Source organism: Fusarium venenatum (assembly GCF_020744135.1).
Source record: "Fusarium venenatum strain MPI-CAGE-CH-0201 chromosome Unknown EDB82scaffold_6, whole genome shotgun sequence".
Taxonomy (NCBI): Eukaryota; Fungi; Ascomycota; class Sordariomycetes; order Hypocreales; family Nectriaceae; genus Fusarium; species Fusarium venenatum.
In genome coordinates, this window is record NW_027072134.1 from 1 (window position 1) to 16791 (window position 16791).

At 48.3% G+C, this 16791-nt stretch overlaps 5 protein-coding genes across 5 annotated transcripts; 1 reads left to right on the forward strand and 4 right to left on the reverse strand.

The window, feature by feature from the left end:
• Positions 1–541: 541 nt before the first annotated feature.
• EDB82DRAFT_548984 (uncharacterized protein) lies at positions 542–2852 on the reverse strand (the record flags this gene model as incomplete). Its single annotated transcript, XM_065609540.1, has 5 exons — positions 542–737; positions 1590–2083; positions 2136–2252; positions 2303–2431; positions 2490–2852. 5 exons carry the CDS (start codon positions 2850–2852, stop codon positions 542–544), a joined length of 1299 nt encoding a protein of 432 aa, XP_065463030.1.
• An 863-nt stretch (positions 2853–3715) lies between these two features.
• EDB82DRAFT_518768 (kinase-like domain-containing protein) lies at positions 3716–5392 on the forward strand. Its single transcript, XM_065609048.1, has 2 exons — positions 3716–4148; positions 4198–5392. The coding sequence occupies exons 1-2, from the start codon at positions 3926–3928 to the stop codon at positions 5214–5216; spliced, it is 1242 nt and encodes a 413-aa protein (XP_065463031.1). The 5' UTR covers positions 3716–3925; the 3' UTR covers positions 5217–5392.
• EDB82DRAFT_518770 (exocyst complex component Sec10-like protein) lies at positions 5393–8739 on the reverse strand. The gene is made up of 2 exons (XM_065609049.1): positions 8258–8739; positions 5393–8201 (listed from the first exon to the last, which is right to left on the reverse strand). Exons 1-2 carry the CDS (start codon positions 8352–8354, stop codon positions 5527–5529), a joined length of 2772 nt encoding a protein of 923 aa, XP_065463032.1. The 5' UTR covers positions 8355–8739; the 3' UTR covers positions 5393–5526.
• Positions 8740–8801: 62 nt separating this feature from the next.
• EDB82DRAFT_518774 (Aspartate/glutamate/uridylate kinase) lies at positions 8802–11668 on the reverse strand. Its single transcript, XM_065609050.1, has 6 exons — positions 11137–11668; positions 11050–11069; positions 10873–10953; positions 10476–10803; positions 9347–10271; positions 8802–9289 (listed from the first exon to the last, which is right to left on the reverse strand). The coding sequence occupies exons 1-6, from the start codon at positions 11224–11226 to the stop codon at positions 9192–9194; spliced, it is 1542 nt and encodes a 513-aa protein (XP_065463033.1). The 5' UTR covers positions 11227–11668; the 3' UTR covers positions 8802–9191.
• A 1124-nt stretch (positions 11669–12792) lies between these two features.
• On the reverse strand, positions 12793–15642 carry EDB82DRAFT_358791 (RFX DNA-binding domain-containing protein). The gene is made up of 3 exons (XM_065607559.1): positions 14816–15642; positions 14465–14758; positions 12793–14413 (listed from the first exon to the last, which is right to left on the reverse strand). Exons 1-3 carry the CDS (start codon positions 15313–15315, stop codon positions 12901–12903), a joined length of 2307 nt encoding a protein of 768 aa, XP_065463034.1. The 5' UTR covers positions 15316–15642; the 3' UTR covers positions 12793–12900.
• Between the last annotated feature and the right edge of the window lie 1149 nt (positions 15643–16791).

The following is a 16791-nucleotide window of genomic DNA, read 5'->3' on the forward strand; positions in this document are numbered from 1 at the left end:
TTTTGATGACTTGTTAATGGTGTTACTTGGCATTAGCGCGGCGAGACAGGGGTGACGCGGCAGTGAAGTGAATTACTAACTACTTATTACAGATCTTGTGGCGCAGAAGAAAAGAACAAGAGATGATTATAAATTCCCCATTAAGACTAGATGCTTGAGTCTAAGTCCTCTCTGTCAGTAGTGACAGTTAGAGAGAGCGAGAATGGCAGAGGAACAGAAAGAAGAAAAGATAGAGAGAAAAATGACATCACTTGACAGTTACATCATGAGACATCGTCACAGCCCAAAATAAGCCTCAGCCAACGACGTCGACAAGTGGAGTCTTCCTACACCCTTTCAGCTCTTATTTCTAATCAATATAACTAATCCCTGCACGAATCATGAACAGCACGTTAAAAGGGCCTCTTGAGTCAATATCAATCATGATAAACTTGTAACATTTAAACAGTAAAACCTTGACTTGAACTCTCCAGTACCAAGTTACTGTAAGAGTCAAACTGCACAAGTGAGTACCTAGTTACAACAGCATTATGAATCAATTTCAAGACTCCTCCTTAAAACCATATTCCCAGCGACGATTGCCGTTGTAGTAGTTGTAAGGGCTGCGGTGTAGTGAATGCCACTTTGGTGGTTCTGGCGCGTATCCCCTGTCCCAAGCGTACTCTTTCAATAGCTCTCGACGAAGCCACTCCCGATCTTTTGCCTTCTTCTGTCTTCTTCCTTCCTCCCCTTCTTTGCTTCTCTTTCCTTCTTATTCTTTTCTTCTTCTTCTCCTCTCTTTTCTTCCTCCTTCTGTCCCGTTCGGTCCTCTGTCTCCTCGTCCCCTTTCATTCTCTTCTCTTTCCCTACCTCTCTCTCTCTTCTTCTCCTTTCTTCCCTCTCTCTCTTCCTCTCCTCTCTTTCTCTCTCTCCCTTTCTCCTTCTCCTCTCTCTCTTCTCCTCTTCTCCTTCTTCTCCTTCTTTCTTCTCTTCTTCTTCTTCTTCTTCTCTTCTCCTCCTTCTTTTCTTTTATTCTTCCTCTCTCCTACTCTCTCCACCTTTTTCTCTCTCTCTCTTCCTTTCTCTCTTCTCTTTTCTTCATTTTGTTCTCTGCTCTCTTCTCTTTCCTTCTTCTTTTCTTGTTCTTCTTCTTCTTTCTTCCTTCTTCTTCTTCTCTCTTCTCTCCTCCTCTCCTCCTCCTCCTCCTCTCCTTATCTTCTCTCTCTCTCCTCTCTTCTCTTCTTCTCTCTCTTCTTCTATCTTCTTCTTCCTTCTCCTCCTTCTTTCCTCTCTTCCTCCTCCTCCTCTTCTCGCTCCCTTCTCTTCGCTTCTTCTCTCTCTCTTCTCTTCTTCTCTTCTCTCTCTTCTCTTCTCTTCTTCTTCTCTTCTTCTCTCTCTCTATTCCCTTTTCCTCCTTACTCTTTCTCTTCTCTCTACGCCTCTTTCTACTCTGCTTCCTTCTTCTTCTCCTCTTCTTCTTCTCTTCTTCTTCTTCTCCTCCTCCTCCTCCTCCTCCTCCTCCTCCTCCTCCTTATCTTCTCTCTCTATACTCTTCTCCCTCTGTAGGTTATGATAGGCATCATAAGGGTTGTTGACGTAGTGATCGTTACTTGGGTTCCAGTGAGTAATTGTTCTTGTCCACGGATTGCCAATCTTGGTTACGAACAGAAAGATGGTTATAGTGAGGCTCATCATGCTTGTACTCGCCGTGCTTGTAGCCATCATCGTGCTTGTACTCGTACTCCTTGTACTCGTCATGCTTGTACTTGTGGTACACGTGGCCGTGCTTGTGTCCATGTTCGTGGGCATGAAGATGACCATGACCGTGCTTGTGACCGTGATGGTGACCGTGGTGATGCTCGTGGTGGTGCTTTAAGACCTTGACCTCCTTGTTATACTTCTTCCCCGACTTCTCCTCTCGAGGGTCGCCGTAGGAACCCTTGTTCTCAAAGTCCTCGCCGGTGATCAGAGGAGTATAGATGAAATTGCTAAAGGCTTGCTGGACGCTACCCTTGGTGCTGCCGTCGTTGGCACCCTGCTTCTCCATGATGATCTTGAGCGTCTTCTTGCAGCTGATGCGGCGACCAACCTCATAAGTCAGAGCCTAACAAGTATGTAAGCGCAAATGAAAAGAAGGATAAGCAGAGGTCACTTACGTAGTTGGCAGATCGAAGACTGTTGATAGAAGTAAGGACGGGACGATCAACCTCACCCTCAAGATGCTTGGTCTTGTGTTTGAGTACCTTGAGAAGGCGGATCAGGGCGTCAGCATACTATCAAGCTATTAGCACAATCTTCTCAACAGTCGATAATAAACCCGTACGCCAAGGTAGCAGTCAATGATATAAGACTCCTGGCCGCAGCCGAAACACTTCTTGAGTGTAGTGTAATCGATCTCCTTGTCATAGATATCAAGACGGTGCTCGAGCTTGTAGATGTGATAGACGACTCCCTATATTTCACATGTTAGGATTGCCAAACACCTGATACAAGTTATTATCTGAACGTACACTCCAGCAAGATTCATCATTGCCGCAATCCTTGGTCTGGGCAACGTGGGTCACCTTCTCAACCTCGTCGGTGAGTTCATGGAAGTCCTTGCAAACCCTTTCCTTGGTAAGGATATGGCAAGGCTTGATAGGATGCTTATGGTGGACGTGGTGGATGTGTTCATGGGGATGAAGATGCTTGTGTTTATGCTTGTGATCCCCATGATGGTACTTGTGCACTCCATGGTAATGCTCTCCGTGGTGCTTGTACTCATGGTGTTTGTCGTAGTCGCTTTTGCCAATCTCCTTTGAGCTGTCAGGGATGGCAATGCCAACAGCAGCAGGAATTGCGCAAAGTGCGACGAAAGGGAGTGAAAGTCTCATCGAAAAAAGACTTTGGGAACAACAAATTAATGCAAAGAATGTGTAATTAGGGTCTATCAAATGAAGAATGATGCTGATGATTTGAATGAAACCAAGATGAAGTCCCAAATGCAATCTTAAATAAACTCATCTTCTCTGTAATCGTCTCCTCTTCCAATCGACCGTGTGTCTGGGCTGTCATCAAAGAATCATCGACATATGCCCATGAAGCCTCAATGGTCGGAACTTGGTCCTTGATCAGCCTTTGCGAAGGCGATGGCCTGGTACTTTGAACAAAGTCCCGGTGGTGCCATCGATTACAACTTGTCCTTTTGAGCACAAGTCCATCTCCATCAAAGTATGAATTACTTCATGGTTCGAGTTTCTATAACAACGGACATTCTGAGGCTTTCATTTGAGTGATCCCCTCGCGGTGCCTCCATGTCGAGGCTTTTTTTGAGGTGGCAATGATAAGAAAGGCGCCCGAGAAGCATCATAGAAGTATCGAGGCACAAAAGCCAGATCATATGCTCAGGATCCCCTTCTCGTAATTCGTGGAGAGCAACTTTGCACTATCAATGACATGAGTATAAACTTTGAAGAGAGGCCGAAGAGGCTGTGGCATATCACCACCTGCTGCTAGGCATAGTGGTCTCTGGGCCAGAATGAGATTTTGAAGCTGAACGCGACTCGAATCCCACGTTTTCGCGATTTCAACGTTGGTGAGGCGACAAGGAACAAGATGTAGATTTGAGGTTGAACGTGTAAGTCGAGTTGAGGTACGTACCTGAGTCGGCAATTCGAACTCCGATGTTCCGATCTCGAATTCCCGATAACGATAAGCCTAGATTCAGCTCCAGACTTAGTACCTACCTATCTACTATCGAAGTTAAACATCAACTCAACTCAACAACACCAACATTAAACATTGAATTACCTTCACATTTAGTGCGCATCAACGCGTAGCCACCCAATCAACCGCTTGGAACTGCCCCACGATCAGTACCCTCGAAAGGGTCTCCCTACAGTACTGCAGCTGGCTATTCCAGCTCATCACACCAACTTCTCGATTGGTTCTTTGTTCCTCATCCAACATGGCGGTTTCACCAGTCTTAACACATACGGCCGAAGCCGCTCAGACGCAAACCCTTGGCCGCGCCATCTCTTCGCCTCTTAAAAACGTTACTTCGCAGACCTCTTCTTCCAATGGAACGCCCATGCCTCCTGTTACTTCTGCGCCTGCACCAACAAGCATTCCCACCACACTCGATCTTGCTGAGCAGATGAACGACGAAGAGAAGCGCAAATATGTAAAGGGTATGGGATATTTGGCAGCTTTGTGAAACTTGACTCTAACAGTATTCAGGCAAGAAGCTAGGTGAAGGTACCTACGCTGTTGTCTTTCTTGGCCACCTCCGCTCAAAACCCACCACCCTCGTCGCCATTAAGAAGATCAAGGTCCAGAAAGAATACGACGAAGGCATGGCTCCCGACGCCGTCCGTGAATTAAAACACCTTCAGGAGCTCTCCCATCCAAACATCATCTCCCTCCTGTCCGTCTTTTCTTCCAAGGACCAGAACCTCAACCTCGTTCTCGAATACCTGCCTCGAGGCGACCTGGAAATGCTCATCCGCGATACCGAATCCGTCCGCTACGGTGCTGCCGATATCAAGACTTGGATGGGCATGCTCACTAGAGCTGTCTGGTTCTGCCACGAAAACTTTGTACTCCATCGCGATATCAAGCCAAACAACTTGTTGATCGCGGATGACGGCGAGGTCAAGCTTGCTGATTTTGGTCTTGCGCGCAGCTTCGCCGATCCCCACCAGCTCATGTCTTCGCGCGTTATCACACGGTGGTACCGACCTCCGGAGCTTCTCTTTGACGCAAAGCACTACAGCGGCGCTGTTGATGTCTGGTCCGTTGGCACTGTCTTTGCCGAGCTTATTATGCGCGCGCCTTATCTTCCTGGCAATACAGACCTCGACCAAGTCCGTCTCGTCTGCGAGCTCGTTGGCACCCCAACAGACGATAATTGGCCTGGTGTCACTAAGCTTTCTGGTTATGCTGTCCCCGGCCAACACCCTGTGCGTGGTAAGGACTGGTACGAGATGCGCTTCGGCACGGTCGGCTCTGACGGTGTGGACTTGCTCATGAAGACACTCATCCTTGACCCCAAGAAGCGTATCACCGCCCGCGGTATGCTCGAGCACCCCTGGTGGCACTCCGAGCCAAAGCCCATGCGCAAGCAAGACCTTCCTCGAAAGGGCGGGACAGGAGCTGATGACAAGATGGGTGCTGATCTCAAGCGACGTCCAGGCGTGATTGATGATGATAGAGGGTCTAAGGTTGCTCGCAAGCTTGACTTTGGCGGTATGAACTAGATACAGGTAGATTTGACATGGATATAATGGGCGCAAGAGCATATGGCATGAACTTTTGGGGCATTCTTTGGCGTTTGGTTTTGCACAAGTAGATGGAGAGCAATATGTCACATCTAGTAAAATAGTACAGTTACCATGATGCAAAATGAGAAATTTTATTAGACACTTCAGGTCAGATCAGTTCATACTCATAAATTTAAGACTATGGATATCCTATCCCAACCAAGCGCTTCATCCCTGACATATCTTCATAATTTCGACATTTTTTTCCTCGTAAATATATCCAGGCAAACAGTATATACTTCAACTCTTACATGAGTACACACTCAAGCCCATACATGGCTCTCTCAACGCTCTTTCTAACCTGGTACCAATCCGCTCTTCTCTGCGCATACTCGTAGACCTCCTCGGCACGAAACACTCCGCCGAAACGGTCACCATCCGCAATGACAGTGGCCATCTCGCGTGCGTGCCGAGGATCGATGAGGAAAATTTGGCTCAACTCGCGCAAGGCGGCAAAGTAGGCGAGCAGATCGGCGTTGCGCAGAGTTCTGATGTACTCATAATAGACATTCATATCGGCAATGAGGGTAATTGCGCCCTCGGTACTGATACGTTGACGCTTCAGATGTTTGCAGATGGCTGTAAATAGGCGCAAGCCGACCTCGCCGTTAAACACATCAAGCATGGACTTATCCGTCGTACCGACCAGCATTTTCGTGTGAGATGATACAAGCTCAACGATACGTTTGGCTGTGGCTGTAGGACCGATATCAGGCTCTGCAGCAGGCGCAGCTGGTTTCTCGACAGTGCTAGAACCAACGCCAAAGCCAGATCCAAATGCAGAGGACGATGATGGGGCGGAGGGGTCAATTGGGTTATAGTCTGTGGGCGGCTGGGTTGTGCCCTGGAGGTATTCAACCTCGTCCATCAGGACATCAATGCCCTTATTCAAGCCAGCAGCGACACTCTCGTCGAGCATTTGCTCGAACTTCTTCTTGGCCAGGCCTGCTGGATCCAAGAAGTCGTTGCGGTCAGCAATCTTGGGGGTTGCGAGCTGCTGCTCGTAGAAAACGTCAATCATCTGTGAGATCAGGTCTCCTACATTGACGAGTTCGATAAAAGTAACGAGAGGTGCCACACCCGCCTTGTTATGGTCGCTAACCTCTCTTGGATTATAATGCGATAGGTGGTCAACAGCCATGTCGAAGCCTGTCTTGACGTGTTTCTGTCCTAGAATACGGAGCAACACTACGAAAATGGTCGCGCATTGCTCTCGAGCTTCTCCTCCAGCTTGTCCACCAAGACTAATAAACACTGAAGCACGCCCAAGACTGGTTTTGGCAGCGTGCACCAGATTGAGTGCCACTTCGATGCTGAACAGTGACTTGATGCCCTCAAGCTTCGACGCCATGATGGCTGCCTTGGCTGCGAGCTCATCTGTAGGCGCCTGAGCAGGCAAGGGGCTTCCTCGACCTTCGAGTCCTAAGCTAGGGGTCTCGGGGCGTGAGGGTTGAGGGCTTAGCGCCCCAGCACCATTTAACTCTTTAGAAGCCGACAGTACTGGTTTTGCTGTGGAAGGTTTGTTTGTTGCGAAAGGGGAACCCTTAGGGAAGCTGGGGAGGACAGTAACGGGCATCATGACAACTTTCTTGAAAGAACTTAAAAAATCCTTCTTATCAGCCGAGCGGTTGATGTTTGACATGTAAAAGGACTCAATAGTCGAATCCTGTTCAGAGAGTTTCTTCTCCCAACTTGCGACTTCCGTCTCAGCATGGTTTGTGAAAAAGTCCAACTCAGCTTGAAGATATAGGTCGAGGTGAGGTTCGAAGACGCGCAATGAGAACTCCTTGGCCATCTCCTTGACGTCTCGTTTTGATCCCTCAGGAGGTGTGAGGGATTGGAAGAAGAGCAATGTCTGCTCGAAGACGCCAGACATAGCCTTGAGATAGGCTGCCATGCTCCGCTCATGGGCTTCATCGAATAACGGTGTCGCGTATTCCATAATAATATCCTCCCTCACCTTTTCTACAAAGCTCCAAAAAACGTTTGCAGGTTCGGGAAAGATGCGTTCCATGACTGAAGCCTGCTCGTTGACCTTGGCAAGTATCATCTCAAAGAACAGCCGTGAGGGTTCGAGTACGATGCTTTCCTCTTCCGTTGCCTGATTAAGACAGTCCATAGAGTTGACCACCAATACTTCGTTATCGTTGAAAATGGGATGCTTATGGATAAAGAGATCTACACCCCCTGTTGCGCCGTCAAGAGTATGCAGGACATGTGCATAGCGACGCATTCGACCATCCACGTCCCAGAATTCGTAACCTTGCTCGAACTCTCGAAGAACCGCACTTTCGAAGATACCCATCATGTTTGAAAGTTTCTCCTCTCGCTCATGGCATCCAGGAGACCAATCGCTATGAGAAAACCTCTTGAGATTGGCAAGCATTTGCGCTTGTTTCTCTGGGTCGCGAAAGGCCTGGAAGATGATAGGGTCGGCATGAGACTTGGCCCGCGCAAGGTCAAAGTAAAAAGGTGCCAATGCACCATAAATCTTGCCATACTCATGCCTTGCGCCGCCTCGAATACTTCGCACTTGCTTGAAGACATCCAAATATGCCGCTGGGTCTTCAGTGGGGTCGGATGAAGCCCCCACCGCCATTGTCTCGAACCCATCACGAATATCAGCCACGGCACGATTCTTGGCCTCTTCTAACGACGCATCAAATAGTGTTGTTCCAGTGGGTTGCGCAGGAACTGCGATTCCCTTTGCCTGCTTAGCCGCAATGTTGGCAGATTCTCGTCTCCGTCGCACCGCCTCTTCGAATCGACGTCGGGCCTCGACTTCATCCCAACAGTCCATGCTCTTTAATCTAGAAACCCATCGTGTGTCGTCGTATACCATATCTCGCATGCGGTGTGATACTCGGGCAAAGCGCATTTGATCGGCGACAGGGAGGTAGTCGAGAATAGCCACCAGGATCTCTGTCCATCATGTCAGTCGCAGGAACTTGCTTTCATCGTAACGGTGCTTTCCGTACCCGCAGGAAGACTAGCTTTTGTATCAAGCATCTCAGTCGCTTTGAGAGTGCTGAGGATGCTGCCCCGGTTGGCAGCACCCGTTTTGGACCTGTACATGGTTGAGAGAGGTGTATGTGCTGCAACTTCGTTTGGTCTGATGCGTGACGCCGTCAATCACGTCTCCCTGGCGCTTTTCTCCTCGTAGTCGTTTCTTGTTGGTCGCGTTTTGTTCAATGTCATGAGCCGGCGTTCAATCCATTCATCCAGATGTAGTCTAGCATGTGGCAGCCGGGCTCAGCGTATAAAGCGACACCGACACCGACATTGGACGGCCAATCGAGCTTGAGAGTCGCTTGTAAGAAGTCGTCCCCGGCGTTTGTTTGCTTGGATTGATGAACCGGACTGCAAGAACCTGAAGTAATGAGTTATTTGAGAGATAATTTGCCAGGTTTAAGTTGGGTGATGTTATATGTACCAAGAGAAGCTGCAGCTCGGTCCATGTTTCTGGCTCTGACAGGGGTATCGCAATCTGGAAATGCCCCGCATCAACAGCGGCACTAGAGTAGGTACTGTCGACATTCAAACAGAATGGGCAACTAGAACGGAACCTCTGAAACCTCCACTAACAAGACCCATGGGCCTACCCTGTATCATCTCTTTTCCCATCCTCTTTACGCAAACAACAGTGCAGTAGATTATTTCTTACATGTTGTCTTTGTTTATTATTGCCCAATACATCATATTGCAATATCTCCGGGGTTATTCAATGTTGGAATACCATTTATCATCCGTTGATGCTGTCCCTACCTGTACAACTACTTATTCTATGCCTTTCCTACTAGCAAAACTCCAGCAACGCCTACAGAATGTGACAGCCAATAACCGCTCCAAAAGGTACGGTATAGTAACAACTCCCATGCAGATGCCAACTTTTCTACACGCCTTATTTAACATTTACTCGAGAAAAGTGAAAAGATGGGTATGCAACACGTTCATAGCGCGAGTAGCATCCCGTGCACTAATTACACAAGAGATGTTGATCTCGCTAGCACCTGTTGAGCCAAATTAGCAGGTCGTTCTGAAATACACATTGTTGAGTAGATACATACCCTGTGAGATCATCTCGAGGTTAACGTTGTGCTCACCAAGAGTAGAGAACATGCGTCCTGCAATACCAACCATGTTCTTCATCTCGGCACCAACTAAACTTAGAATTGCCATGTCGGTGAGTATACTTACATCACCGCAATCAGCAAGCTCCGCGGCCGCATTGCCAAAAGCCTCGACCTGCTGGCTACTCGCGTGAATAGCCATGGAAACGTGCACCTCAGAGGTAGAGATGAGATCGACCGAGATGGAGTAATGGTTGAGAATGGAGAAAACACGGGCGAAGAAGCCATGAGAGATCGATCGTTTATTCGAGTGCACGTTGATGACACTGATATGGTCCTTGATGGTAACGGCGGTAGGACGCTTGGGCTTTCGGTGTTCTGCCTCAGCCTTGGGAGTAGGAGAATCGCGTGTAAGCTGATGGCTAGCAGAGCGCATGCGATCAGGAACAACAATGGTGCCGTTGCCCCGTGGGTTCTTAACATTCTTGATACGAATAGGGATAGGAGGCTCGGCACGGATAACTTGATCCATAGTGAGATGATGGATGACCTCTGAGCCGTAGAAAGTCAACTCAGCTGCTTCCGAGGGAGTGATGGATGAAAGGAGGCGCGCTGTGGGAACCTTTGAGGGATCGGCTGAGAAGATACCGTCGACTTCCTTCCAGACTTGCAGCTCCTCGGCCTTGACACCCACAGAGAGAAGAGCTGCGCAAAGATCGGTATAGCCACGACCAATGTCACCGTCAATGAGACTGCCAGGCACATTTCCAAAGAATCCAGTGACTACCGGGACGCGGTTCTCACAAGCAGAAATCTTGCGGGTAAAAGCCTCGGAAGCTGTACGGTAGAACTTGTCGTCGAGACGGTCTGTGGCATCATAGTGGAATGCATCGCAGAGATCGACGTATTCAGACTCGACTCCCTGAGTTAAGTGTTAGTATTTGAACAATGCACAAGTACATAAATTCTTCGGAAACTCTTTCTCCACCTGAACAAACATGCCTATGTCGCCATAAAACAAAGACAAGAAGTAGAAGCTCTCGTCACAATCGTTAAATTGTGAAGATGCATATGTTCCAGGGGGGTTGGAAATTCGCGCAGCACCAACTCAGAAGTGAGTACTTACCATATCCTGCAAAAGAGCCGCCATGAATCGACAACTCAACTTCTCGCCGAAGCTGATAACACGGTCCTTTGCTCTTGAATTGATCTCGAGGTTGAATCGCTTGGCGGCCACGATATACTCAACCAGCTCCTGACACTCATCCTTGACGGTCTGAATGAGCGTCTCACGAAGAGATTGATCCTTGATGAATGATTCAGCGGCAAAGACATGGTCGTTGCAAATGTCGAGCATCAATCCGCGTGCTTGCTCAACCAATTCGTTCTGCTGCTCCTCATCAGAGCATATAGCAGCACCGACACCTCTCAGCTTGCCATAGACGGCCAGCAGGCTAATTTATGATCAGTCTTTAACCAATTCCCACTGTTGTTGTGTGAAGGAGAATAATATCAAGACTTACCGGCTGGTGGTACCCTCTGCTTTCTTACCCGTGCTTCTCGCAGAGCATACTACGATGACTCTGTTCTGAGACAAGGTGGCTCTATTGGCAAAGTCAGACATGACAATTCTGAATCATCTCCCCGCAACCATCCCTTCCTCTTCTCCAATTCTCATGATTCACGAGGTTGTTGCATACCTGACGATGTCTTTTGCAATCTAGACCATATTTGTTAGCATGGTGAATAAACATAAGTCTGTATCAACGGGGGAGGGAATAACAAACCTTGTCCGGGAACTTGCCCACACTGGTACCACCGAATTTCTGGACGACCCAACCAAGGTCCGGCGAATTATTGTACGAGAGGCTTCCCATGACTGCTGTGTAGTATTATATAAGGATAAAACAAAGGAACTTGGGGAAATAAGTCTCTCAACGTGGATCCGGTTCAATGGCTGTTATGTTGGTTGCTGCTGCTGATGGTGAACTGGACGGTTGGTTTGTGGTGGAGTTCGTTTTTTTCCGGCTGGGTAACAGAGCGAGCGAGGGGAAAAAAAGTTTCTCAATTGAGTGAGGCACTAATGAATTAAGGTGCCAGTGCTGTCTGTACCTACAGCACAGTCAGTGAGTTGAAATACCCACGGACAAGCGCCGAGTCGCCTCCGTACTTCTCAAACGAGAACGAACCCACTGGGGAGACTGAGCAGTCGATTGGGTTGTATAAGCTGATAAAATACAAAGCTAGCTGGTGTAGTATTCTCAACTTTTTTTTGTTTGTTTGTGTGTCTGGGATAAGATCCTTTAACAAATTACAGAAGACTTGTTGAAATAGAAGAGAAAGATACACTGAACCAGTTTGGGCGAATTTTTCGAGGTTATAGCATCCAATGTCGAAAGCTGGATATGAATATAGCCGTCCGGGAACGGAGCCAAGGTTTCGAAATATTTGGATGCACCCAACAATATCAACTCCTGGTGGCTTTCTCTTCGACACTCTTTACAGTATATCGATAATTACAGGCTCATAAAAAAAACTCATTGATGACGAGAGACTATCCTTATATACAACATCATGTTGGCATCTTGGTCCTTCATGCCACTGTGCAGTACACAGTCATCAGAAACAAATGTCCGGCATAAGCCCCGAATAACAGCTCACTCACAAGGGTAAGCAAGCTACTGCCGTATATTTTTCTTCCTCTGTATGACTCGGCCTTGGTTCCATGTTCCGTCTTCGGCATTGGCCTCTTTTTCCTTGGTGGGTTTGTCGACTCCATCCGTTAGTTGACCCCACCGCGCTAGTAGTATGGACACCCCCACATTATAACTCGAGCTGTCCCTGCAGTCTCTACAGGTAACTTATAGTATACTAAGACCAGGAAACTTTCCATCACTGACCTACTCAATTGATATTCCAAGAGCTTACAAGTGCAAAGTACGGATGTATAGCAAGTTAAAGGGCTATAATCAAGAAGCTTCCATCCCTCATCTTGTTCTCCTGATCGTGTTAGAGCACCAGTAACACTGACCAACCAATCAAAGTCAAAACTTCGGCTCGACAACTATAAAATGAGATTGCATGAATGAAGCATCCCGTGTCGAAACAACCATTGTTGAATTGATCAATTACTCAAGATTCTTCATAACAATAGTAGCATACACCATAATCGAACAGTCAGCCCTGTCCTTTCTTGTCCAACCAATCCTAGAATTCGTCGGTTCACCTGAACGCCAATACCCAGTAGTTGTTATGCTGCGACTCCAAATCCCAAGCATTAAAAATCTGACAATCAATCCAAACACATCTTCTCCCAGGCCTGTCTTTCCAATATAATGGAACTCGACCAGTCGCACATCTTCCCCTAGACCCATCATCATGTCTTCGTCCCGTCATTCCATCGTCTCTGATTCGAGAATAAGGCCTTGGCGGAACAGAACAGCTGGGCACCATTAAATCACCAAAGGGTATAAATCATCCCAGCTCCGGAACGCCAATCTCCGTACAAGCTCGACAACAAACGCGATCCTGCTGGCCCTATATCCCAACACTCATAGTCCACCTGTGGCAAACTCCGATCCTGTCAACATGTCATGCTCCTGGTTTTCTGCACCTGTGTAGTCGAACTTGTCCAGGTTGAATTCTTCCTCAGGCGTTCTGATCCCAATACCACTATCGTCGTGCATGTCGCCACCACTCATGCTCATCGAGTTTTGGCTCACTTTGTTGGAGGCGGGGGGGAATGGTGCCCGTTCTCCTTGGTTCTGAGACGCATTGTTTAGGTTGAGTTCGTCGCTACCGCTGCTGTATCGGGAAGTTTGTCGGCTTGTATCTTTCGCCGACTGTGGAGGAGGGCTGGTTGTGTTAGTACCCGTGGTGCGGCTGCTCCTCTGCTTCATGAATCCTCCCGTCTCCACCAAAAAGTATGACATCTCGTCTAGCCATGTCTTTGTCACCCACCACGAACCGAAGCTCTTTCCTCCGCCAAGCGTGATGTCTCGCATCACTGCTGTACCAATGCGCTCGACACACCACACAATGTCCGTAGCCGAAGCGTAAGGGAACCTCTGAGGCAAGCCTCTGAGAAACGCAACCCAGCTCTCAAGAACATTTTGACCTGGCGCGCTTATATTATCGTCATCCGATGAGCGACTGTTGGTGGGGCTAATTTCTCCGTAGACCGTGACAGTTTCTATTTCCCAAGGTACCACGGGATTTTCCAAAAGCGATCGAATATCACGAAGGAGAAGTTGCACCACGTCGTCCATGCCTCGAGTGGGTACGCACTCGGCAATCTTTCGCACTCGTATCATGACAACCCAATCCGAGAACATCTGGTTGCGATTTTCTTGGGAAGAAAGCATATTTGCGGCCGCGTGAGCCGTTAAGTTTACCCTGAGTGCACGGTCAAGGAGTCCAGCAAAAAGTGTCGCGGGGGCTTCCTTGGCTCGCATTACGTGCTGAGGCTGACCTTGGAACGACTCCCGGATGTGGGGGACAAGTCTGTCTGAAATGGTCCTGAAGGTATCTAAGACAGGCTTCGGCACAACCTGGAGTGTGAGACTCGATACTATCCTCATCATGCGTTGATAGAGGACAAAATCACATTCCTCAACCCAAGGCGCCAAGGCTGGGTTCGCAAACAATTTTTGAACAGGTGTCGTCAGTGTTCCTTGAAAGGAGGTGTACAGGTGGAAGAAGTTTTTCTCCTTGCAGTACCTTATGCATTCTACGAGTGATGTGCAATGAGCCCGGTACAGTGCCGACAAAGATTTGGCAGCATCGGGATCAGTTCCTTGAGGGAGGAACCGATCGATCGATGGGAGAGGAAGAGGGTCAGCGAGTGCGAAAGCTTCTTCGTTAACGGGAGGGAAGGCGTGTTCGATTTGAGTCTTTGTCGTAGAGTTGAGACTTTCCAAGTTTCTAACTTCATGCTCATTGTATAAGCTATGGGATCGAGAAACGAATTGGCGTGAGTTTGTATCGAGCTTCGCGTCGGTACCGATGTGAGGTGAAGGTAATGTCCCCTGGCTCAGACTAATATTCGGTGGTGCGGGGAGTTGGCTAGTTTTTGTTCAGCAGACGTACACGGTATCAGACGGGGTAGCAACATACTTGAAGTTTGGGGTGAGGCTTCTAGCTTCAGTCTGAGGGTGAGCTATCCGAGCTGAGGCTTCATGTGTCTCTGGTGATTCCTCATGTAATGTGAAGTTGACATAGTGGTATTTGGATTCTCCGCGGACACCTAGCCGTCTTGTCTTGAGACCAGGGAACAAAACGCGAACGAGCTTGCCAAAGCTGGCAGGATTAAGTACAGTTATCCTTTCGTTGGCACACTTCGAGGCGTAGTTGGCGTACACACGTCCTCTTGGGACAGATCCTTTACCGGCACTACAGACCGAGTTAATCCTAGCATGGTCAGTCAGCACGTGTCCAACCGTATTGCGATGTATAGAGAGGATATACCAAAGCATGGCAAAAACTTGTCGCGTTCGCTCCGAGTTGGGACCTCTATCGTTGCCGTGCAATTCCTTTGCCACATCGTCAAGGCCACGGTGCATGTTGGTCTTGTACAGTTGCCTCATTTCAAGCTCGTTGTTGGCGCTCGATCGACCTGACGTGTTTTTAGGGGCTCCGCCCATGACCATTCGGGAATCGCCGTCGTCGTTTTCATCGCGTTCCATCAGTTGGCTTTCACCTTCAGTGAAGCTGGCGTTGTTGCTGTACTGTTCGGCTGGAAGGGGGTGTCTTTGCGGAGGATGCCTTTGTTGGTACTGCAAGTGATGACCCATCGGAGCACTCATGGAAGCATCCATTGGGAAATCTTGGCCACCTTGCATGTGTGTCGCAGCCTGTAGCAGCATATCGTCTGTTGACATCTGAGTACCACTCATGTCCTTAACATGGCCATGGGGATGCGCGTGTATATGGGCATGATCGCCGGGCAACCATTGTCCAGAGTACATGTCCGACGTGTCGGCAAAGCCTGACGGTTCGAGGCTGTTAAGCGATGCTGTTGAGGCTTGGGACAGAGGACGTCTGGCTGACCGGGCGGAGGAACGGGCTGATAGAGCTTGGGTTTGCCCAGCAGCTGAAATATTGTCCACTGAGGAACGCAAATTCTGTTAACAATCGCGAAGCACGAGGCAGAGATGAATGGGGCAGTAAGGTTTTAGTCAGGGTTTGGAAAGCAAGAAAGCTTTATGTTTTGTCAAGACCGAGTGTTATCGCGTCGTGATTGGGATGTCGAAGATTAAGTTTGTAACTTCGGAGGTCGGAGGGACGAAGGAAAAACAGGGAGAAAGTTGACTTACCCTGCTCCATAGGTAGGTAGGTACTATTAGGTACTTAGATGAGAGACGGGGACGTTGTTGATTTGGGTTGAGTCGAGAGGAATTTGTGGGCTACCAAACAACAAACATTGGCTGGGGTTCGGATGCGCCGCTTCAACAACAATGAAACTCGAGGGAGAAAACCGCAGCCACAGACTCGCGAAACAAATAAAAAATGCAGCAATGGCTGATTTGATGAGAATAAGTCACAATAATACCGCGCAAGGGGCTGCGCGCGCTATCTCTGGCGCGGTGCTGAAGGTAGCAGTGTGTCTTTGCTGGAGCCGTTGTTGTGCCTGTGTTGTCGTTGCGAGGTCAACGAGAAATGGAGTCTGTGCTGATGAGCCTATAGAAGTCCGCTGTTGTATTAGATAATCATAGTGGGTGCTATCCACATGTTCTATTGGCGTGTCTCACGAGAGCTTCATCGGATTGGATATCTGGTGCTCATTTCGAGACCGTAAATTAGCCGAAATTCCTGCTATCACGGTATACGAGCATTGACTGGCTGCGCGTCCTATTCTGTACGATCGTGTCTCGATCTGTGTCTTTAAGGCTTGGAACTGCTAGTCTACTCCCGGTCAAGAGGTACTCGTCGCAAGAATTGGATGTCTCCTCAACTATGAAGGACATGACGGTTGCCCTGAACAAATGTTTATTGTGCATTGCAGCGTGAATGGCGATGGGTCAGAACTGATCCAGCCAAGATAAATGTATTTGACAGCGGTCCAGTTGTCTGGGGAGATGTGAGATGTCAAGAAAGCACATGCTGTTGTATAAGACCAGCCGGGTCGAGTATATGATACGCTCACGAGATCAATCACAGTCACAATCCTCTTCACATAAGAAACACATAACACAAACACTGTATGCAATATCCCAGGTGTCTTCCGCTTTGACTAATGAGAAACGTTGTGACAGACGACATTTCGCTTTTTTACCACGCCGAAAAAGCCATCATACTTTGAAATCAAAACCATCAAATAGCGACTTGGGAGTTTGCCGGGAACTTGCTACGTACGGGTATGCACCTCCTCATTGCCCCCTTTTGATGGTATCTTCGGTTCGGTCTACCTAGAAATGATTGTAATTGTTTTTATTTGGTTTTCT